This window comes from Girardinichthys multiradiatus, chromosome 14 (assembly GCF_021462225.1).
Source record: "Girardinichthys multiradiatus isolate DD_20200921_A chromosome 14, DD_fGirMul_XY1, whole genome shotgun sequence".
Classification (NCBI taxonomy): domain Eukaryota; kingdom Metazoa; phylum Chordata; class Actinopteri; order Cyprinodontiformes; family Goodeidae; genus Girardinichthys; species Girardinichthys multiradiatus.
In genome coordinates, this window is record NC_061807.1 from 31,424,788 (window position 1) to 31,448,013 (window position 23,226).

At 40.1% G+C, this 23,226-nt stretch overlaps 1 protein-coding gene across 2 annotated transcripts; it reads left to right on the forward strand.

Moving 5' to 3' along the window:
- The first annotated feature begins 270 nt into the window (after positions 1–270).
- Positions 271–23,055, forward strand: gba2 (glucosidase, beta (bile acid) 2). Of its 2 annotated transcripts, none has more exons than XM_047385766.1 (18): positions 271–428; positions 673–1,184; positions 5,067–5,158; positions 6,379–6,494; positions 8,976–9,194; positions 10,600–10,839; positions 11,458–11,560; positions 12,412–12,565; positions 15,414–15,539; positions 16,320–16,504; positions 16,603–16,707; positions 16,812–16,919; positions 17,111–17,262; positions 17,984–18,090; positions 18,211–18,353; positions 18,866–18,981; positions 20,439–20,630; positions 22,264–23,055. In XM_047385766.1, the coding sequence occupies exons 2-18, from the start codon at positions 991–993 to the stop codon at positions 22,480–22,482; spliced, it is 2,571 nt and encodes an 856-aa protein (XP_047241722.1). In that variant the 5' UTR covers positions 271–428; positions 673–990; the 3' UTR covers positions 22,483–23,055. The 2 variants fall into 2 exon arrangements, with proteins under 2 accessions (XP_047241722.1, XP_047241723.1); XM_047385767.1 differs by lacking the exon at positions 271–428 and adding an exon at positions 450–520.
- The last annotated feature ends 171 nt before the right edge of the window (positions 23,056–23,226 follow it).

The window sequence follows — 23,226 nt, forward strand, 5'->3', positions numbered from 1 at the left end:
ACATATTTCCCATAAAGCTGGGGAAAAAAAACAAATTAGAATTAACCCAGCCTCTGCTGTTTAGTTTGAAACGGTACAGGACCATCCTTACAATTCCTGCTCTGTTCTCCAGAGTCACATTTGTCAGCCACAGTTTATTTGTACGGCATTTTTCAAGGGTTACTTTAGAACTCCTAGATATTAACAACCATTTAAAAATTGTAATAAATATGTAGAAGTAGTACGTATGTGACCCATAACAACGGTGAAACAAAAATGTTTTTCAGCAGTTTCAAGAAAAGCATGTCCCTGCAAGTCAAGCTAAGGGTAAAAATGAGCGCCAGTGGTGCCGGAAGAGGATTTACATGTTGAGCTCCTCCCTAAACGGAGCTACAGCCTCAGCTGTGGAGGTCGGTTTTCCGCTGCGCCGCGGTGACTCCGTAACACAGGTATTTTCTTAGCAAATACAGATTGTGGTTAGCAGTTTGCAGCGAGCTCGGCTCCACTTTCCTCTCAGGGCTAATGTTTGTTGAACAAGGAGGTAGAAATATTGGGAGTACTGTATACATGTTGCAATTCTTCAAATTCTAGTTTAATATAATATCTTTCCATAAGGCTTTCTGGGTGCATTTGAGTCGTCTGTTTTTATTAAGCTGTTAAACGTGTTGTGTTACTTTCTGTACTGTGTTGCAGGACCTCATGCTAAACGACAGAAAGTGCAAAGCCACACTGGAACCCATTGAGATGCGCCTACGTGTGTAACAGCTGAAATATGGCACTAGAACCTCCACCCTGAAGAGCAAACAGTATCTGCTCATACATCAAGAGTCCCATCGGAGAGGAACTGGTTCGCCCTCTTTGACCCACCCAGTCCAGCGTTCTAGTTCCTGCGGATACATCTGTGACACCTACCTCCTCCGCGGGGAAAACTGTGTGATCCACAACCATACTAGCTCCCATCCACCACGCTTTTCTGCTCTTTAGGTTTTTGCCAAACAAAGTTGTGTAGATATGACCTCAGAGTGGGGCGAGAAGTCCACAGTGGACCTCATGAGCAGGTACGTCTCTAAAGAAATGGGACACGGGGTGCCCAAAGAGGGGTGGAGGATCTGTCTGGCACATGAATTCAAAGAGAAGAGGAAGCCTTTTCAGGCAAAAGATGTCTCGCTGTCCAATGTCATGGATCACGTCGGCCTCGGAATCAGGTGAGACACAGAGATCAACCAGAATCTAATTATGAAGATATAAACTTGTTCTTCTAGATTTGAGAATAGTCTGAGCTCTAAATAACTGTTACAAATCCAAAGTTTTTTGTGTTTAGTTGTGATCTAAAGGAATTCAAAAAAAAAAAAAACCTCTCCAGCAGTGAAAGACTGGTCGCAGACAGCCCTATTAGTATTATTTTAAAGTTGAATTTGACATGTTGTACATAGCTACAAAGCTAGAAAGGCTTGCAAAGGTATCCACAGCCCTTGAATTATCCTAATGTATCAGGTGACCTCAAACCTCAAAGTAAAAAAAAAAAAAATCTGTTTTAAGTGATATATCAACACGAAGTAGTGTATAACTTTCAAGAGAACTGAAAATGATGCATAGTTTTCTAAAATGTTTAAAGTTTGGGGTGCATTTATATTAAACCCCTGTTACTTGGATATCCTTGAATAAAAATCAGTGCGAACAATTGCAAAAGCATAATGAAAAGTTCAATGGGTGTTAATAGATTTGCAAGACCTTGTGCTCCACCACGGACTCCAACGTGAATGCACTTGATTGTGCAAGGTAAGCACATTGAGCAGCTTTATAGCAGCCCACCATGCATGCTGAAAATGTGCCTCGAGCAAGGCTTCGTGCGGCCATTGATCCTTATAGACAGACACAATGTGCTTATTTTCTATCTATAAAATACGTTTTTAAGTGTTGAACTCACAAACTTTGGTCTAAATTCATGTTTCACAAGTCGGATGAGGGTTTCTGGCTGGCTGAGAACAAACATCATGGAGTTGTTTAATTTCTTTTTTTGTGCTTCCCTGAGATCTTACAACTTCTCTAAAAAACTGTCCAAACAGTCACTTCAGACCACAAATTTGCTTCACTTTTGTTGTAGAGTCGCACTAAAGATGGTGATGCTTGCAGAGCTCTTGCAGGGCGTGTCTCAATTATGTTGCCATGGTTGCTTTTGTTAATTATTGCAGAGACTTATAGCACAATTTGAGCACTGAAGGGACTTTGCTCAGAGAGAACAGCACCTCCAGCTCACTACTGGCAAAGTATAACAGTTTCTTATATCTAGGACTGCTTTAAATTCAGTTTTAATCCAGTGCATTTTTCTATGTTTGCTGGGGTTATTCAACAAGCCGGCAGCCAGAGCCCACTAGGGGTGGGTTCAGGGTTGGCGGTTTTAGCCTGTGTTCACAGATCTGGACCGGGCTCAGGACCATTGTTTGCATTTCAGCTGAGCTGCAAAAAGCAGTGTCCTGACAATAGTTTCATCCTGCACAGGCTTCAAATGACAGGCTTTGGCCAACTCCATTCATCTAAGGCTGAGCACAGCTTGAGCTTTCTTTATGTTAAGGTATTGTTCTCAGTAGGTTGCTGGTGTCACACCCTCATCAGCAGATTTACATTGTCTTGCGAAAGTATTTAAACCTGTTGAATATTTTTTGTTGTTGTCATTTTGTCACATTACAACCAAAGACCTCAGTGTATTTTGCTGGAATTTTATCTGATCAACCAATACAGAGTGTGTGATTGTGAAGTGAGAGGAAATTATGGATGATTTTTCGAATGTTTCACAAATAAAAAATCTAAAAAGTGTGGTGGGCATTTGTATTCAGTCCCCTTAGCTCTCATGCCCTAAAACACATTTCTCTGCAACCATTTGTGTTGAGAAGTCATCTAAGTAGTAAACAGAGACAATCTGTGTGTAATTTGATCTCAGTAGGAATCGCGCTGTTCTGTGAAGGCCTCAGAGGTTTGTTGGGGAACAAACGGCATCGTGAAGAACAAGGAGCACAGCAGACCTGGTCAGGGAAGAAAGTGGTGGAGAAGCTTGAAGTGGAATTACAAAACTGACCTGTGCTCTCGTGCTCTGTTCAATCCATCATCCAATAAACCAAAGATTATGGTAAATGGAAAGTACACTGCACGTCAGCCTTAAAACACCATTGCCACAGTGAAACGTGGTGGCAGCATTATGCTGTGTTGATGAATAAAGATAAACACTGGACAATCCTGGAGAAGCTTTTAATGGCTGCAAAAGACTTGAGATTGGGGTGGAGGTTCAAACAGGAGAAGGCCCTAATCATACCCCCAGAGCTACAATGGGATGGTCTAGTTAAAAGGAATATTAATGGTTGTAATGGACCGCTGAAAGCTCACTCTGTAGTAAGACTTAAACTCTTGTTCACAGGCGCTCTCCGTCCATTCTGACAGATCTCGAGCCGTTTTACAAAAAGAAAATGCTATTCTCCAGCGAACCTCATTCACATGTTTTGGTCCTGTTCGTAACTATCTAGTTATTGGACTGAGGTATTTACCACTATATCCAAAGTGATTGGTAGGGATCCTGTCCGAATTATTTCAGTGCCTTATTTGGGGTCTTCTCTGAACCTTCCTCTATGTCCTCCTGTCAGAGGAACTCTCTGGTTTTTATGACCATTTTAATTTGAAGAACAATCTTTAATCAAATGGCAACCATCACAGCCTCCATCTTTCACACACTGGCTCAGGGATGTTCTGCGTTTTCCTAAACCTGAAAAGATTAGAATGTCTTCACACGGCTCCTCGGATAGATTTTTGCAAACATGGCACCCACTGTTTCAGCTCATTGGATAAATAAACTGTCCTTCGGTCCCAGACTAGTCTCTTATTTTTCACTTGACCTGAGGTCGGTCCCCCCTCTTTTCCCTATGCATGTATGTGTATGTTTGTGTATATATGTATGTGTTTATATGTGTGTAATTCTTTACAAAGTTTTGTGGGCACAGAATTGGATCTGACTGACTTTATTTATTTTATTTCATCTCATGAGGTGAGTGGAGTCTTTTTCCTTTTGATTTTTGTTGTTGTACGTTTGGTAAGGAATTGTATGGCTTTTTGTATGGAGATATACATTTCATGTCAGGCTAAAAATGATGTAACTCGGTACAATTTCTTTGGAAAATTTAAATAAAGTTGGAAAAAAAAGAAAATGCTAAATAAATCAGTCTCCTGATGTACAAAGCTGATGGAGGTACGCCCACATATTTTTCAGCTGTAATTGCAGGAAAATCCGTTCCTACCGAGTATTAATTCAGGAGGTTTGAATACAGACAAAACAGAATGCTGTTTGTTGCTAGAATTTGCAAGATGATTATGTTGTGTAACTTTTTACCTTTCACTCTTTGTTTTTACCTGTTGATTAATCGCTGGGTTAAGTATCAGTCAGTTTCTGTGCATCGATTGTCGTATTTCAATTTCCAAAAGGTTCACCTCAGACGATGTTGTAGAGTGTAATATCTGTTAGTTCTGCAGATATGCAATGCTGAGCATATGTCCTGTATTATAGAACACTAACTACAACAACAAAAACACAATCATGCTTCTTTTTTGCATATTAGTAGTAAATCCGGCTTGTTTCCGCTCAGAGCTCCGAGCACAAACAAATTATTGACCCAGCTTCTGGCTCTTCAAGCGGCTTGAATGGTTTTGTTACATTGCCTAATTAATATTTGACTGGGCAACCCTGGTGTGACACCTAGACATACTCACTATTATCAGTGCTCAGATGAAATAGACCTGCCACTATGAGTTCACTGCCCTCAGTTTACAAGTCTGTTCTTTATACAGTTGCACAACTCCCTCTTCTTTTTTTTTTGTCTCGGTGCGTTTGTGTGCTCCCACTGTTCCAGGTTTGGCTGAGAGAGCTAAAGGCCTGGAAACTGCTGTAGCTACAGTGAACTGAGAAACAGGAACAAGCTGGGAGAAAATGTGTTTGCTTATTAACAGTACAGGCTTTTTATAGTGAAATACACTGCTCTTATTTAAACGATTTAAGTTATTTAAGCTTTTTAACATTTTGACTTACCTTCCCTCTGCATGTTTTCCAGATATCTTAAATGGTGGTACAAGAAGACTCAGGTGGAGAAGAAGGCTCCTTTCATCGATATGTTTCGAGCTCTGCCTTTACGGCAAATATATGGTTAGTTTGATTTAGTATTTGTTTTTTAAATTGAGACAACTGGTATGGTATCTCGCAAAGAACTGCAGAGACCCACAGCTTGGGTGTAAAAATCTGTGTACAGGACAACTTTTAATAATTTAGTGGAGGAGTGGCAAGAAGAAAGCCACAAGAAGTATTGTTTGCGGTACGTCACAATCCATGTAAGGGACCCGGCACAGACGAGACCAAAACTAAACATTTTGGCAATTATGCAAAATGCTCTGTGGTGGGAAGAAAAAAGTGCCACACCATTTCCATGTTAGGGCATGGTGGTGGTAGCATCATGGTATGGGTATGCTTTGCTTTCAGTAGAGACGATGAGTGCAGTTCATGCTGGACTTTAAGGAACAAGCAGTCAAGCTTACAGCACTTATTGGCACCTCTTGTATAGATGGGTATGAAGAATTAAAAAAATACATATTTTACTGCATAATCTCAGAAAATGTAGCCTTAGTTGTTTTAATAAAATAAATGGTGGCACAACAATTGTCACTCCTAACAAATCAAATGAAACAAATGCAAGTGAAGAATTTTTATTTTTTTTTACCTGAATTTTTAAAGTTAATCAGAGTTTGTAGGAACTTCATCTCTGTGTTTCTCTGGTGTGTAAATAAGACTCGACACAACACAGAGGCCCATTTCTCTTATCCACTCTTCAAATGGGGAAGCCGAGAGGTCTCGACATGTAATTAAGATGGATCAATCTTCATGGTTTAGGAAATGGCTACTGGCCTAAACTGGTCCATATTTACAGTTGGAGCAATAGTTAAAACATTTAAAACTGAAACTGGCCCATGTTTATCTTGCTGGCACACAGAGTGAGGAGGATGGATAGGGAAATACAAAAAGATCTCCAGGTCTCAATGTTGGAGTACCACAGCATAGAGAGCCTTAACTACTACTTATTTTAAGCGTTTTGTAAACCCTTTTACCAGGGTTGCCTATAATACGACGAAGTAAATAAATAATTTGACAAAACACACTGGATTTGTTTCAGTTTCCTGTATTATTCGCCAAAGCCAAATAAAATGTTTCTTTTATTTGAAGGTGAACTGGAATTACTTTTTAATTCTTTTGCAGAGCATACATAAGCTCATGCAAACCTTTTAACGTTTCTGTGGTGTTGAATTATCCTTTTAACGATCTCATCTGCTCACCATTTTTTTTAGTTCAGCCCCCTGATCTGCTGGTATTTACAGGTGCTCCTCTTGGCGGTATCGGAGGCGGTAGCATCACCAGAGGCTGGAGGGGGGAGTTCTGCAGGTGGCAGCTAAACCCTGGGATGTACCACTACAAAACTGTCATAGCCAACCAGGTACCTGACACCCTAATTGCACACAGTCCTCAGTGAGGAGAAATCCATGTACAAGCCTTTAACTACTAACTGGTGAGGTGGAAAGTGCAAGTCTACTATCTTACCATCTTCCCATCCTGCAGAGTTGCTTAGGGGTTAATAATTTGACTGTGGCATTCAGAATGATGGACTTTGACATGCACAGCAGACCTGAGCTGAGCATGTGTTTTAGGGGGGCACCGATTGATCGGCCAGCCAATCAGTCGGCCCCAATTTCCTTAATTTTGGGTGATCAGTAACTGATCTTATTCACTGATCTTATCTACCTACGCTAAGGTCTGGAAATCACCCACTGTCCCCTGTTGACAACAGGTTGTCCTGTGATGCACTATGATTTTTAGTTTAGTAAAAACCTAATAAATGGAGTGATAGGCATTGGGCGGTGTTAGAACCTTCAGTAAAAGTAGCAGGGTCTCACAGTATGTGCACTAACATTTAAAACAAAAATGGTTAACATTATTATCCAGAAAGTTCACAATTATTCCTACTGCTGCTAAAATAACATGAACAGTTAGGCTCAAATTAATTTATCCCTTGGTAGATTTTAATAAAAAACCTTTTTCTTCATTTAACCAAAGTGTTTTGATTTTAATCGGAAATGAGGCGGGGTTTCTGAAAAGATAATAAAACAATGTAATCGTTTTGCATACTACTCCTCTGCATTTTTATTAAATGGCATGTTGGAAATTATTTACATACTTTTCAATAGTCTGTAAAAAAAAAAAAAATCTATGGCCATTAACAGTTACTCCTACTTGTATTTGCTGGCCAGCTTCTTTTTGCATGTGTTCCATGCTATTTTTATTTAGACTGAAGTAAAAACAACAATAACAAACACCTGCTGAATATAGTGGTAGTTTTCCAGTATTTTGCTGATATTATACTGTTGTTATTTAATCAAAACCATAAGCTCACATGCTGACATAACAGAACTAAACAGGCCAATTTAACTTTGTTGTAACAGGAAACTGCATTAACCTTCTTTCAGCATGCAAGGGAGGGAAATGCTTACTTTAAGCTCCACACTAAGCAAAACCGGCAAGATTTTCTATTATGTTGTGCTTTTAGTAAGATGCTGGAATGACTGGACTTTTCTCCAGCTGTAGAGTTGGCCCAGTGTGGTTGTGTCGACCTTCAGTGGAAGTCCCATTTCGGCCTCCCTCACCTTGGCCATGTCTCTGAGTCCAGAACACCTTGTTCTTCTGGTCTCTCCAGTAAGTTCTTGGTAGCTTCAAGTTTAATTCTTTAGCATTTAATTGTCGTCTTTTTCTCTCTCAACATGTTTCTTGTGAACCTGTTTGGGATTTGTAACAAAACATTCAATGGTTCTGTAATCACACCCCAATGTCTTGGCAGTTTCATACCCACGACTGATTTTTCTTCTTTACAATTTTTTACATTTTTACAGTCAAGTAAATCTCTTTTTCTTGGCCCATCTTGCCTGAGGAATAGAAACTGCATAGTAATTATCAACACATTCTCATAGGGTGTTGATCTCCCAAGGTCACACCCTCAGCATCCATGTTCATACAGCTTGGAGTTGGAAGATTGGCATAAAAATAAAGATCTGATTAAAAATCCTCACATGCCTATGAATTGTGAACACAATGGAGAATTATACCAGTAAGAAAACGATTCCTCGTTAGGGACGTAGTATTTGATGTCAGGTTTTTCTACATGGCGTGTTTAAAAACAACCGAGGCTGACCAAAATGCTTGCAGTCGAGTAAATATTAAATGGGGACAATTCTGTAAATGGTTACAACCACCATTAAAGAACCTGCAGCACATTTATTTTAATCCTTGTTGTTTATTTATTTTTTATTCAAAAAGGTTTAAACAAATTAGTTTAATTCTACAGGATTATAAAACAAACTCTTATTCGTCAGGTCAGACAAAAATTGGTATTGACCAGTAAAATCCTGTTGGCTCAGCTTTATATCTTTATAAAGGCTGTTTATATAAATAAAAATGCTGGTTAGTTGAAGCAGTATGAAACTAACTCCTCCTGCTTGCTGAGTCTAAATTTGGAAATGCAGTCATCAACCCCAAGCTTTTCAGAAGTGCTTGATGTGTCAAGAAATGCTTAACGGAAACAGCACTTCATCATTGTGTTGATAAAAATCTATTACAATTACTATTATTTAATGAGGTGCCTCCTTTACAGCTACGGTGCTTCTGTAAGGGAGCAATATGTCCTAATGGACTGGAAAACCTTGGAGTGGAATTTTCTAGTTTCCTGCATTGTCCCAAATAAACCCTTCGAGTCTTCCTGGGACTGGAAAAACCCGTCTTCTTCTCAAACACTACTGTTCTGACTTGAATGTCTGCCAGAGCCCGACTCGTGTTCAGCCTTGTTGCCAGAAGGGTGTCTTTAAAACGGCTCATTCATTCCTGACGCTCAGCGTAGTAAAATTAAAATGTCTTCTTTTCCTTTTTGCAGTTCACTGTGTGCTTGCGTCGTGGAGGACAAACCGTTTACCAGCAGGTGCTGTCTGTGGAGCGTCCGCCCACGCTGCAAGGCTGGAACTGGGGCTACTGCGGAGAGTACGCCTTCTATCACGCCTTGTATCCCCGCGCCTGGACTGTGTACCAGCTGCCGGGCCAGAATGTCACCCTCACCTGCCGGCAGATTTCACCCGTCATCCCTCATGATTACCAGGTTGGTAGCATTTCTCTGACTGCACTGATCGCTCCGTCTTAAAAAGGCTTAGAACTAAGGCAATTTTATTGAAGTACATCCTTACAGTGACACACATTAGAAAGTGATCACCTTTCCCACAACTCTTGATACCCCCTGTAATACTTTCTGCATCCTGCTTTACTCAATAGGAAAGCACTTCTTCTATTAACATCCACCAGATTTTTATATAATATCTCCTGGAATTTTAAAGAAATCGTAATGATGTGCTCTCTATCAAGATTCCCAGGGGCTCTGGAAGAGAAACAGGCCCACAGCATCACAGATCCTCCACCTTACTCAACAGTTCATGCTTTATTTTGCACCAAACCCATCAGCAGTGTTTGTTAATGGAAAACGAATGTGAGCAAAGCATGTGGTTAGAGTCCCACAAGAGTTCAACAAACTCCAGATTTCCAGATGTTTACATTGTTCTGATGCGAGGACAGAAAAGGCTTTTTCCTGGCATCCTTCCTAGTCAACTCTTTGGAATTTAGATAGCAACTAAAGTTTGTTTTGGCGACTGACCTCAGGTTGCCACTGTTTGCTGCAGTTGTCTAACATTGAGGTTTAGAGATTTTAACTTCTTATACCAACCTCCTCAATGCATATAGTGGCAAGGTAAATTTGGGTCCTTTTCCAGCCTTGTTTGACCCAGTTCCAAGTTGTTCGAGAAATAATTAAAACATTTAAGGTTGAGGTTGTAGGCAAGTTTAGATGTGTAGCTGATTTTTAAAATTTATTTTTTTTAGCCATTTCCTCACTTATAAAAGTCAATGAAAAAAATGCCCTGTTGTTTTGTCTGTCCCATTTTGAGGAGTGGCTATAAGAAATGGAAGTTCAATTCAATTCAGTTCAATTCGGTTTTATTTATATAGCGCCAATTCACAACACATGTTGTCTCAAGGCACTTCACAACAGTCAGGTTCATAAATTCCAATTAATCCTAACCATTGAACAGTGCAGTCGGATTCAGTTATTTATTCAAATTGGATAAAAAGTTTTTCTATCTAAGGAAATCCAGCAGATTGCATCCAGTCAGTGACTTGCAGCATTCCCTCCTCCCGAGTTCCTTTATGCCCATTAAAAAAGATTGTAAATCGTACTGATAATAGTGGCACTGGTTATTTTGTTAAACCCATCTACCTCCTCTTCAGTTAAAGAGGATGCTACTTCAATAAAAGCTGTATTTATTTTGAGGCTTTCTTTACTGACTGTTTTGATAAATATGGAGGTTGCTGTTGCATGTGCAGCCCAGCTTTTTGACACAAAACTCCATCACAACTTCTGACCATATGAAGTGCCCCTAAACGTTTGTTCAGACGACAGTTTATCAGGATTTTCCATGTTTGAAGCAACCTGTTCAGTGTCTCTTGCCTTTCCCCAGGACTCAAGTCTCCCAGTGGCAGTATTTGTGTGGGACATAGAGAACAAGAATGACTACGATCTAGATGTCTCCATTATGTTCACAATGGTCAACGGGTCAGGACACAAGGACGACAAGAGTGGCGGCCACTGGAATGAGCCATTCCATCTGGAGAAGAATGGGGAGGCGGTGTCTGGAATCCTCCTGCACCACTGCACTACAGTGAACCCTTACACCCTCTGCATCGCAGCACGGGAGCAGGTTCGGTTTATTTGTGTTGTCAGCTGCAGACATGCCCTGGTATGACATTTTCAAAACATTTATCCATTGAGCGTAATTACCACGGCTGCCGGGTACTTGAAAATAACTCAAAATACAAATGTGGGGAGTGGTGCCAGATACGGAAGCCTCAGTCCTCAGCGCAGCTGTCCCAAGTAGAAGCGTGTCTGCATGTCTTCCCCCTCTCTCCACCCCACTTCCTGTCTGCCTACGTTCAAAAAAATAAATAAAAGGCAACTAGTGCCACAAAAGAAACATTCTAGAGTAAAAGAGCTGTAAAATTATCGTAATGAATTATTTGTGAAAATTGATATCAAAAGTAATTACAAACCATCTTAGGTAGAAGTGTTGGAGCCTTCCTTCTTCCAAATGACTGGCTGTGTGCACCACCAGGTAGGGTAGGGGCAAAGCTGTGTTACTCTATGCTTCATACAGCTGGAGAAAGCTTGAGTGCTTTATCTAGCATCTGAAACGTAACATTTCAAAACTTAGGTGTACCTTGATGAACAGAACTGGGCCATGCCTAATCAGCGTCTTCATAATTTTTCTACTAACTATGCATTTCCAGTAGAATAAACTGTGGGTTTTTAACTGTACTAGCCTGACAGGGAGGTGAGCCACCAGACGGCTTTCAGTCCAAAAGGAACCTGCAGCGGTTTGTGGAGCGACCTGATCACTGACGGACGGCTGGACTCTCCCACAGGTCAGGCTCTGAAACACTTCACATGTTGGGTCATGTTGATTCTTGATGCTAGGTAAATACAGTGATGTGAAATAGTTTTTGCTCCTAACAGATTGTTTTGTCACATTTACCCCATAATTCACACTGACTACGTCCTGTGTCTACTCTTTCATCCGTCAAAAATTGTGCTGTGCGGCAATTCACACTGGATTCGTTCATGCATCCGACAACAGCACATCCGTGAATTTTTCCCTAATTGAAATTGACGTGTTTGTGCAAAAATAGACTCGATCCTTATCTCTGAGGGACGATGGAGGAGGGCTCTCAGTCATGCCGCACCCCCATGGAGCCAGTGTGAATGATCGTGCTGACTAGAATGGCTTCCATCCGTGATGGAAAGCAAAACGAACAGATGACGGCGTCAGCGTAAATTAGGGGTCAGACGTTTCAGATCACCAAACTATTTTTAATACAGAAAAAGATAAAATGACAAAATTCAAAATGCAGTTTTCAAACGATGGTTTGGTTTATCAAGGGGAAATAAACCTGTCCAAAAACAACTTAACAATCATCCCCTAAACCTAATAACCAGTTGTGCACATCATAAGGTGTACTTTCTTTTTACCTTGGCTGAATACCTAAACATGTAAGGTAAGGGCAATAGAGACACATTCATTTAGAACCAACAGCAAATGGATGTTGTGGTTTTATTTCTTCTGACCCGAATCTGAGTATATGAATGTATCAAAGGTCAGAACCCCAAGTGATCATCTTTACTTCAGTGTTGTGGGAGAGATGAAGCTGAAATGGATTGAGATGCTATTCGCTGTCTGGATTACCTTCCATCTGTATTCTTCCGTTCCTTTCTGCAGGATCCAGTTCACCAACACAGAAGGGGGAGAAGGTAGGAGGTGCGTTAGCTGTCGGCTGCTCGGTGCCGGCCCATAAACTTAACAGCCTGGAGTTCTGCCTGGCCTGGGACATGCCCAAAATCACCTTTGGGTCTAGGGAGAGGGAACACGTCAGGTAATGTTTTATGAAACAAAAGTAACATTAAACCGTTTTGTTCCACCAGGCTTTTATGTCATGATTGTATTGTGCTTTTTTATGCTTGTTTTTATACTCTGTATAACTTTAATGGGATTTACAGGTCCTTCTCAAAATATTAGCATATTGTGATAAAGTTCATTATTTTCCATAATGTCATGATGAAAATTTAACATTCATATATTTTAGATTCATTGCACACTAACTGAAATATTTCAGGTCTTTTATTGTCTTAATACGGATGATTTTGGCATTCAGCTCATGAAAACCCAAAATTCCTATCTCACAAAATTAGCATATCATTAAAAGGGTCTCTAAACGAGCTATGAACCTAATCATCTGAATCAACGAGTTAACTCTAAACACCTGCAAAAGATTCCTGAGGCCTTTAAAACTCCCAGCCTGGTTCATCACTCAAAACCCCAATCATGGGTAAGACTGCCGACCTGACTGCTGTCCAGAAGGCCACTATTGACACCCTCAAGCAAGAGGGTAAGACACAGAAAGACATTTCTGAACGAATAGGCTGTTCCCAGAGTGCTGTATCAAGGCACCTCAGTGGGAAGTCTGTGGGAAGGAAAAAGTGTGGCAGAAAACGCTGCACAACGAGAAGAGGTGACCGGACCCTGAGGAAGATTGTGGAGAAGGGCTGATTCCAGACCTTGGGGGACCTGCGGAAGCAGTGGACTGAGTCTGGAGTAGAAACATCCAGAGCCACCGTGCACAGGCGTGTGCAGGAAATGGGCTACAGGTGCCGCATTCCCCAGGTCAAGCCACTTTTGAACCAGAAACAGCGGCAGAAGCGCCTGACCTGGGCTACAGAGAAGCAGCACTGGACTGTTGCTCAGTGGTCCAAAGTACTTTTTTCGGATGAAAGCAAATTCTGCATGTCATTGGGAAATCAAGGTGCCAGAGTCTGGAGGAAGACTGGGGAGAAGGAAATGCCAAAATGCCAGAAGTCCAGTGTCAAGTACCCACAGTCAGTGATGGTCTGGGGTGCCGTGTCAGCTGCTGGTGTTGGTCCACTGTGTTTTATCAAGGGCAGGGTCAATGCAGCTAGCTATCAGGAGATTTTGGAGCACTTCATGCTTCCATCTGCTGAAAAGCTTTATGGAGATGAAGATTTCATTTTTCAGCACGACCTGGCACCTGCTCACAGTGCCAAAACCACTGGTAAATGGTTTACTGACCATGGTATCACTGTGCTCAATTGGCCTGCCAACTCTCCTGACCTGAACCCCATAGAGAATCTGTGGGATATTTTGAAGAGAACGTTGAGAGACTCAAGACCCAACACTCTGGATGAGCTAAAGGCCGCTATCGAAGCATCCTGGGCCTCCATAAGACCTCAGCAGTGCCACAGGCTGATTGCCTCCATGCCACGCCGCATTGAAGCAGTATTTCTGCAAAAGGATTCCCGACCAAGTATTGAGTGCATAACTGTACATGATTATTTGAAGGTTGACATTTTTTGTATTAAAAACACTTTTCTTTTATTGGTCGGATGAAATATGCTAATTTTGTGAGATAGGAATTTTGGGTTTTCATGAGCTGTATGCCAAAATCATCCGTATTAAGACAATAAAAGACCTGAAATATTTCAGTTAGTGTGCAATGAATCTAAAATATATGAATGTTAAATTTTCATCATGACATTATGGAAAATAATGAACTTTATCACAATATGCTAATATTTTGAGAAGGACCTGTATGTTGTACAGCGCTTTGTGACTGTGAGGCGCTTTATTACTAAACTTTACTTAGTTACGTTTCTCTGAGATCTAGACTCCTGGTCAAGAGGAAGAAGATCCATTTTTTTATGAAACAGGTTTTAGGTATTAGGATAAAATGAAAACAGATCATCTGGTATTTACCAGGACTTAAACTTTAGTAATCCTAAATGAACAAAAATACATAAGTTTTTGTTTGACCATCCTGGGGTCTTACGGTTGAGGTCTGGACTTTGTTAGGGCCATTTTCTGTCATTGTGTTGGAGATTTCTTGGTGGCATTGGGATCACTGTCATGTTAAAAGACTTCCCTACAGTCAGTCTTCAGCTCTAGAGTATTTTGCTGTACATGGCCTGAAGGCGCCCAGGTCCTGTAGCAGCAAAGCTAGCCCAGATCACCCTCCCTCCACCGCTGTGCTTTAAAATTGACTATGAGGTGTTTTTGCCAATCTGTTGTGTTTTGGTTAAGACAGACCAGGCCCTGTGGATTACAGTGAAACATTTTTAAATTGGTGTTGTTTACCTAAAGCAAGGGTGTCACTACAGGTCACTGTCCTACAGGTTACATTAACAGGTGTCAGAATGTGATGACTCCAAAAAGCTCAACCTTTTGAATGAAGTGTTTTGGAGCAAGATCACACATCTAAAACATGCAGGACAGGACGATCGGTCACCTTTTTGCAAACTTGGTGGGACATTTATTGTATAGACTGAAAGCTTTCTTAAATGGTTGCCCTTGTCAATCATGCTTACTGTAGAATTATGGACAATGGTCTGGAAATAGCCGTGTAACCTCCTCCCTTGTTTTACCATCTTTCTCAGGTTGCAGTGCAAGAAGAGCCTACTAGTTTCACCTTAATTTGCTTACCCGTTGTTTAGATTAGCGTGGTTTTTCTCGTTACTAATTCAACTCGCATCCCATCAGAGCAGATCATGTTTTTTAAGCACAACACATGAGAAATAGGGCAGAAAAGCATCTTCTGCGATAAATAATAGGTGTCCCTGAGAAACGTTTGCTCCTAATCTATAACCCTGACCTAATCTTAGACACATATATTCATCTAATTGGATCAAAATGTTTTTTGTTTTTTTCTGCAGGAGATATGCTCGTTACTTTGGGGCTAAAGGGGATGCATCTCCTTCTCTCAGTCATCACACACTGACACACTACAAACAGTGGGAGAAAGCCATTGAGGACTGGCAGAAACCCATATTACAGGACAGGTACTTTAGTTGCAGCAGTTCTACAGATACAGCTCAATAAAATAAAATATACAAAAGGTAACTTAGTTCAGTACTTCCTGCGTCTTGCCCAACGACAGCTGGAAATAGGCACCAGCTACATCGAACCCCTTCAATATTCCTGTGCTTTCTTAGCCTAGGTAAGACACTTCTGACATTGTCTCTGGTTCTTGAGTGGGTTAAAATGAGGATTATAACAGTTCCATCCCATGTCCTGGATATGTCTGCAGCTTGAGTCAGAGATTCAAAAGCCACCACACGGTCTACTTCCCCAAACGATTGTTTCGACGTTTCTTTATCTCAAGCTTGCAGTTATCGCTGTTGCTTGTGCACCTTTTTTATCCCACTTTGCCCTTCCACTCAACCTTTTATTAACTTGCTTGGATACAGCACACTGCGCAAAGCCAGACTATTTATCAGTCAACTTTTGTGGCCTACCCTTTTGGTGAAGGTGTCAGAGACAACTGCTGGACCACTGTCTAACAAGTCAGCAGGATTGTATAGGCCATAACATGATGATAACTTAACATTTCTTTATTAAAATCCTATTTTCATTGGTCTGATGTAACATTGAGAAACTGAGTTTTTATCAAATGATCATTAAAATAAACTTAAGTAATCAATCTCCAAGTTTCACTTTTTCACCCGAAACATGATGGAAAACGTAAGGCCAATACTTCTCTTTTCATTGCCTGTAGCTGTTTCTGATCTCGGCAGATAACTGTTTTTCACCCCAGCTCATGTTTCTTCCACGTGTCCCAGTTCCCTTCCATCTTGGTACAAGTCAGCTCTGTTTAACGAGCTGTACTTTGTGGCGGACGGAGGAACCGTGTGGGTAGAGCTATCAGAGGATGCTGATGTCAGTGGCGGCGTGCGGACTGAGGATGGGGGTCTGCCATCTCAGCCTGCTCTCATCAAGGAGTACGGTCGTTTTGCTTACCTAGAAGGTAGGCAAAGAGAAGATTACTAGTCGGTGAGAGTATGCTAATATTCAAAGCTTTGGACACTTTCAGATTAATTAAAGTATTGTTACCCTGTCTTCCAGGTCAAGAATACAGAATGTACAACACTTATGACGTGCATTTCTATGCCTCCTTTGCTCTTATCATGCTGTGGCCCAAACTAGCCTTGAGTGTGCAATATGATATTGGTGAGTGAAATCCTAGTGCCCCTACTGTAACCTATCTGTGACTAGACCGGTTTTAAACGATTGGTAAAACTGGTCAATCTTTTAACCTATAAATCTCCCCCCAGCTGGCACTGTGGTTCAGCAGGATCCTACAGAGAGGCTCCATCTGATGAATGGCTGTTACTCCCCTGTCAAGACCAAAAACGTGGTGCCTCATGACATAGGAGACCCAGGTAGTAGAACGACCTTACTGCAAGATGTACCAGTGGTTTACTGGATTTGTTTACAGCTAAATTAATGCCATAAGTATTGCTGAATTAAACTTTTGTTGATGCCACATTCTTCCTAACTAGCTATCTTTCAGGCCCTTATCTGCTTGACATATATATATATTTTTAATAATACCACAAATGTCTCTTCTTAGATGATGAGCCTTGGCAGAGATTAAACGCCTACCTCATCCATGACACTGCAGACTGGAAGGACCTGAACTTAAAGTTTGTCCTGCAGGTTTACAGGGACTTTCATCTTACCCAGGACAGTCAGTACCTGCTGGATATGTGGCCCATCTGCCAGGTATAGCTGAGTGACAAACAAATGCACAGTACTACAACACCATAGCCCTCTTTTTGTTTTTTAATTTTAATTGAATAAAATTCTTTCTGTATGATGACCTTGAGGAAAAATATAGCTGGTTTTGGTTATCACGGTAGTTACGCAAAAAATAAAGCTACAATGTATGCCATAATCTAAATAGCTTTTATTTAAAAAAGAGAAGATGACAATAAGCAGCCGGCTTATTGGCAGTGCACAGCTACTGATTGGAGAGGGGCAGATCTGTGCTTTTTTTCAGGCAGTCAGAAAAATCTTCCGTCACTTCTCCACTTTTTGTGCCATCAACAGACTTGAAGGACTTTTAATCGTCAGAACATTTTGCAGGTTTGCAATTGTAGCTAGATCCTGGTAACCTGACCTGGATTAGCTGGTTCTCGACACTACTGATAAAATGCTGAAGGGAAAGTGTTTGCAAAAGGCTGGATAGTTGAAAAATGTTAAGCAGCTGGTTGAGTTAAGAACTCACAAATCATTGTGACAAGGAAATGAACCAGGCAGTAAACAGAGCTAATGTTTGTTTCACTTACAGCAAAACATGCCTGCATGAAGAGATGTACCTTTGTCCATACTTTTGTGTCAGTAATCTACCAAAATGGATTCTGATTGTGTTACTCTCTGTAACACACCGCTTTGATTCCCTGAACGTTCTCATTAAATGAATTATACATGACTGATCTTTTAGGCTGTGATGGAATCGGAGTTGAAGTTTGACCAGGATGGAGACGGCCTGATAGAGAACTCGGGATATGCAGATCAGACATATGACGGCTGGTCTGTGTCTGGAGCAAGGTGAGGCCCAATTTACTGAAACAGGGTCCGCTGAAATTAAACTTTCTTTTTCTTAATGGTTGTTTATATAGTTTTTACAGCTGCAGTCAGGTTATAGTTTTGTTTCCTTATATCCTGCAGTGCATACTGTGGGGGGCTGTGGCTGGCGTCCCTATGTGTGATGTGTAAAATGGCCCGACTGGTGGACCGTGAAGAGGCGTACCAGCGTTACAAGGACCTCCTGGACAGGGGCAGTGCAGCTTTTGATAAGCTTTTATGGAACGGTAAGCTCCACCATTTATGTCTCCTGTCGTGCTCAGTGAGGAAACAGTGTGATGTGAGCTAAGTTCGGATTAAGAGAGGTCAAATTTGATCATTGAGGTGGGACATCTTCAGATGTATGGAGTGATAAGTTAACTTTATTTCAAACTTCCAGTTAACATAAAGTGCACTTTGCATAGTAGAAAAGGGCAAATTCATACATTGCTCAAAGCCATCTAAATATGCATATTGCTTCTTCATAAGAAGTTAGATTTTAAAATGTAACTTCTGTTATATACTTTAAGCTAAGAGAGCAGTGTTATACTGTTGATGGGCTAGCTGTTGGTTGATGTGTTAATAGATTGAAACGGTGGATGTCTTTGGTTTTGATACAATTAATAAATACGAAAAATAAAAAGCAGATTTTTCTGTATCTGACCTGCTTCCAGACCCAGTCATTTTAATCTCTGGCTTATCTCATGAATCTTTAGAGGTGATATTGGTTTTCTTTCTTTTTCCACCCTTCCATGCTTAGGGAAGTACTACAACTATGACAGCAGTGGGAGGGAGCTTTCTAACAGCGTCATGTCTGATCAGTGTGCCGGACACTGGTTCCTTAGAGCATCTGGGCTGGAGGAAGAAGCCTACCAGGTGAGTTAAACATACACCCTTCCTATTTTTGTCATTGTAAAAGTAATTATTTACACATTTTGTATAGTTCACATGGTAAACTAATCCATGGTGTTCTAATGTTAAGACCAAAAACGTTACATTTTATTATAAAAACTTTGTATCCAGTACTGATTCTTTACAGAATAATAGCATAGCTCTATTATGTTTCATTATTTCTGTTTTTGCAAATAAATTTGACTTTCAGTTGATTTTAAATGGAGAAATGTTGCTAGGTCCCCTACACAAAAGCCTGTTTGACGTAATAACAAACATGCTTACCTGGCAATTTTAGAGAGATTAGAGAATTTTTTTTTTCTGTGACACATACTTGAACTACTTTGCAAAAATATGTACACCCCTTTGTCACGTTACAACCACAATCTGCACTGTATTTTGTTGGGAACTTATATGATGGCCAAAACAAAGTGATGCATAATTATGAAGTGGATGGAAAAGTATGCATTGTTTTCAAAATTGTTGTTTTGTTTTTTTTTACAAATAATTATCTGAAAAATGCGACATCCATTTGTATTCACCCCACATAATGTGCAGAACTACCTTTCTCCTCAGTTACAGCTTGCAAGCCTTTTGGGGTTGTTTCTACCAGCTCTAAATATCTACAGACTATCTGCAAAGTAGCTCAAGCTCAATCAGACTGGGTGGAGAGGGCATTGGAAAACATACTTTTTTAGTCTTGCCTTAGGCTCTCAGTTAGATTTAGGTCTGGATTTTAACTGGGCCATTCTAACACATCAGTATGCTTTGATTTAAATCATTTCATTGTAGCTCTGATTGTATGTTTAAAGGTCAGTGTCGTGCTGGAAGATGAACCTCAAGACTTTTAAAACCTGTGTAATTAGCTCCATCTATCTTTCATCTACTCAGCTTCCCTGTCCATGCTGGAAAAAAAAAAACATTCCCAGAGCATGATACTGCCACCACCCTGTGCTAGTGTGGTGCTGCTATGTTCAGGATGATGTACAGTGTGGGTTTGGAGTTATGCCATACCATTCCCATTTTTGAGTAATGACTGGAACATTTTTCTGTCAGATATTAAAAACCGGGAATATGCACTTAGAACCTAACCCAGTTTTTAACCTGTCCTCCGCTCCATAGGCTGTAACAAAATTAAACATTTTGTTACATTTTTCTTCCACGTCACCATTATGCACTACTGTGTTGATCTATATCATACTAATTTCAAATAAAATGCTTTAAAGGTTGCAGCTGTAGTGTGAAAAGTTCAGGGGATATGAATGCTTTTGCAACATACTGTATGACTGCTGTGAAAATATTCTAAAAGCCAGTGCTTTACATTGGTTTTATCCATAATATTTAACATTTTACCGAAGAGGAAAAATAGTTTTAAGCCTATGATTTATAAATGTCAGTAAAACAAATGTTGCCTCAACAATCCACTCTTTTCTCCCTCCCAGGCATTTCCCAAAGAAAAGATCCGGTGTGCACTGAAATCTGTTTTTGACTTGAATGTAATGAGCTTCTCTGAAGGCCACATGGGCGCGGTTAATGGCATGCGCCCTGAGGGGGTGCCTGACCGCTCCAGTGTCCAATCAGATGAGGTCTGGATCGGAGTTGTATATGGCCTGGCGGCTACTATGATTCATGAGGTGAGTGCAAGTGCTAATTTAAATAGTTTCTCTTATTTAAAGTTGGACACGATCAGTTTAATTATACACACGCTATTTTCATGCAAGTTAACTTCTCGGGGCAAAAGCCAGTGTTTTGGGGCTTCTGGTTCAGAAATTAGATGCCTGGATGATGGATGTTTGTATGCAGCTCATTGTTTGACCTCGAGGATTTTTATGAAGCTAAATAATCATCAATTCATAGACAGGAATGTGTAAATAGCAATTTGACCAATGGATTCTGCCTCATTTTGAGTTTCAACATGAAATGTTAGTTTATACCTGCAGTACCAACATTTTATCTGTACACATACCGGTTTGTAAAAGTATTAAAGTCAAAAACATTCCTATGTCCAGAATGTCATGCTGCCCCAGTGCTAGGTCCAGTTCCAGTTGGACAATTCATGCGGATGTCGAAGTCTCGGCTGAATTTGTAGTGTCATGTACAACTTGGAGAAGTTGGATGTCTGTAAGGTCCTTAAAAACATCTGTTTCCCAACCCTAATCCTTTTTTCTGATCTTTTCTGAAGACACTTCAGCTATGAAGTTGTTTCAGAAGAAAAAATACAACTGAAGGATATTTTAAATATCTGTGAATCACTGTGTGAAACAATTACTTCCTAATAAAAACATTTATTGTATTAATGTCACTGTCTCCATGCTGACTCAGTCTGATCACGTAATTAAAGAGACCAGGTCCATTTCCCAAAAAACTAAAGGTTCCACTTAGGATTTCTATAGACACTACCTAAACATTACATGTTGAGAGCTTTTTAAGAAGAGTTTCTAGCATTTTTAAAATTGCACAGAACTGAAAGAGTTCTTTAAGAGATTGTAATGGCCATCTTGTATCTGCTGTCTTTGGAGATTTTAGGACTTGAACACTGGTTTTAACAATATAGACTTTAGAGTCCTGTTAGCATGGTGGAAACTTGGTTTAGTTATTTAGGGAGTTCTTTTTAAGGGGTCTGTTTTTTACATACAGGAGCTGCTCTGTTCATTCAGGTGAATATTTTTCAGCGGCAGCAGAATCTTTACCTCTGGTATTCCTCAAGGTTTTATTTTAAGTCCAGTATTGTTTTCATTATTAAGTTGCCTTTGAGGACTAAATTTAGATAAAACCTTTATATGCCTGTCAAACTATATACGAATAATTCTATAAAGCCCTTATTGGGCTGCCTGAAAAAAAAAATTCATGCATTGGTGAATTTCTTAAACTGAATAAAAACAAAAGTCCTCTTATTGAAAAAAACGGACAACAAAAAGACAGGCTGCGAAAGACTTGAGACTGGGGCAAAAGTTTACATTCCAGCAGGACAATGACCTTAAACCTGCAGCCAGAGCTACAGTGAAATGGGGTTAGATCAAAGTAGATTAATGTGTTACCATGGCCTACTCAGTAAAATACATTAAGGTTTGTTGTTGGAATTTCACAAAATGTAAACACATTTAAGGGATATCAATGCTTTTGGAAAGCACTGTATACAATTGCTCTTTGTTTTTGTCACATTTTTGTAACAAAACAACTTAGTGCAACTTTGCTGAGCTATTTAGATAGGAATGGCATTGATGTGGCTTATGAAGGTATTTTTGTGTGTCTTTTTTTATTCCTCAGGGTATGTTGGAGGAAGGTATGCGCACTGCAGAGGGTTGCTACCGGACAGTATGGGAGAGGCTGGGAATGGCCTTTCAGACTCCTGAAGCCTACTGCGAGAAGAACATCTACCGCTCTCTGGCCTACATGAGGCCCCTTAGTGTTTGGGCCATGCAGCTCGCTCTTAACACGTCGCAGAGGGATAACAGTGTTCTGGCTAAAACTGTAGACACTGACTGAACCGAAACATGAGCCATCACTTGGTGTGAAAAAAGCCCAGTAGAGAATCAAAACCAAATTCATTTGGGATTCTCTTCTTATTAATGTGTTCTTCTAATTGTTTATTATCTGATTTGGTCACTGTTATAAGTAATAAAAATCATATTTTTAAAGGACTTTTCTCAAGGCACTGCAAATTGCTTTGCACTTTTTGCGGTTGGGCATTTCCAAAATTAAGACTACATGTATGCAAGTCAAAATGTCAACTTTTGTTTTAGCAGCATATTGTCACATTGTGCACTTGTACATATGCAAGCACTACATTTGATAATATACTAATAGTATTTGCACATTTGCAACATGTCTGTATGTAATGTCAGCTTTTGTTCTTACTCTAGTTAAGTTAGAATGCTGTGTTAAGCGGTAACATGTGTAATAATGAGGTAATTAAATGTTTAAAAAATATATACTTTTTTTATTAAATAGAATTTAGTGCCTTTGTGCATGACAGTTTAGACATTCAAAATAAAAATGTTGCAGCAACACTTTTTAATAGTCATGACAATCGTTAGGAATAAAGAATTAAAAAAATGACAAGACGTGCTATTTTTTATTTAATATGTTTTTAGAATATGTCTAGATATGAAATACAAATAACCAGCAACAAGGCGGTTTGAGCAGCAAAATTCTCAGATATTAGGTTTTAATAAAAAATTATGATTTTTGTTAGAGGAAAAAATATCCAAATGGCTTTGACTAAGCCAA

Bases quoted from the DNA above. Each gene is read 5' to 3' on its own strand.
- gba2 (XM_047385766.1), top strand. From the start codon at position 991: ATGACCTCAGAGTGGGGCGAGAAGTCCACAGTGGACCTCATGAGCAGG. The intron at 6,495-8,975 runs GTACCTGACACC...TCCTTTTTGCAG, and splicing joins AAACTGTCATAGCCAACCAG to TTCACTGTGTGCTTGCGTCG. The intron at 18,982-20,438 runs GTGAGTTAAACA...TCTCCCTCCCAG, and splicing joins TGGAGGAAGAAGCCTACCAG to GCATTTCCCAAAGAAAAGAT.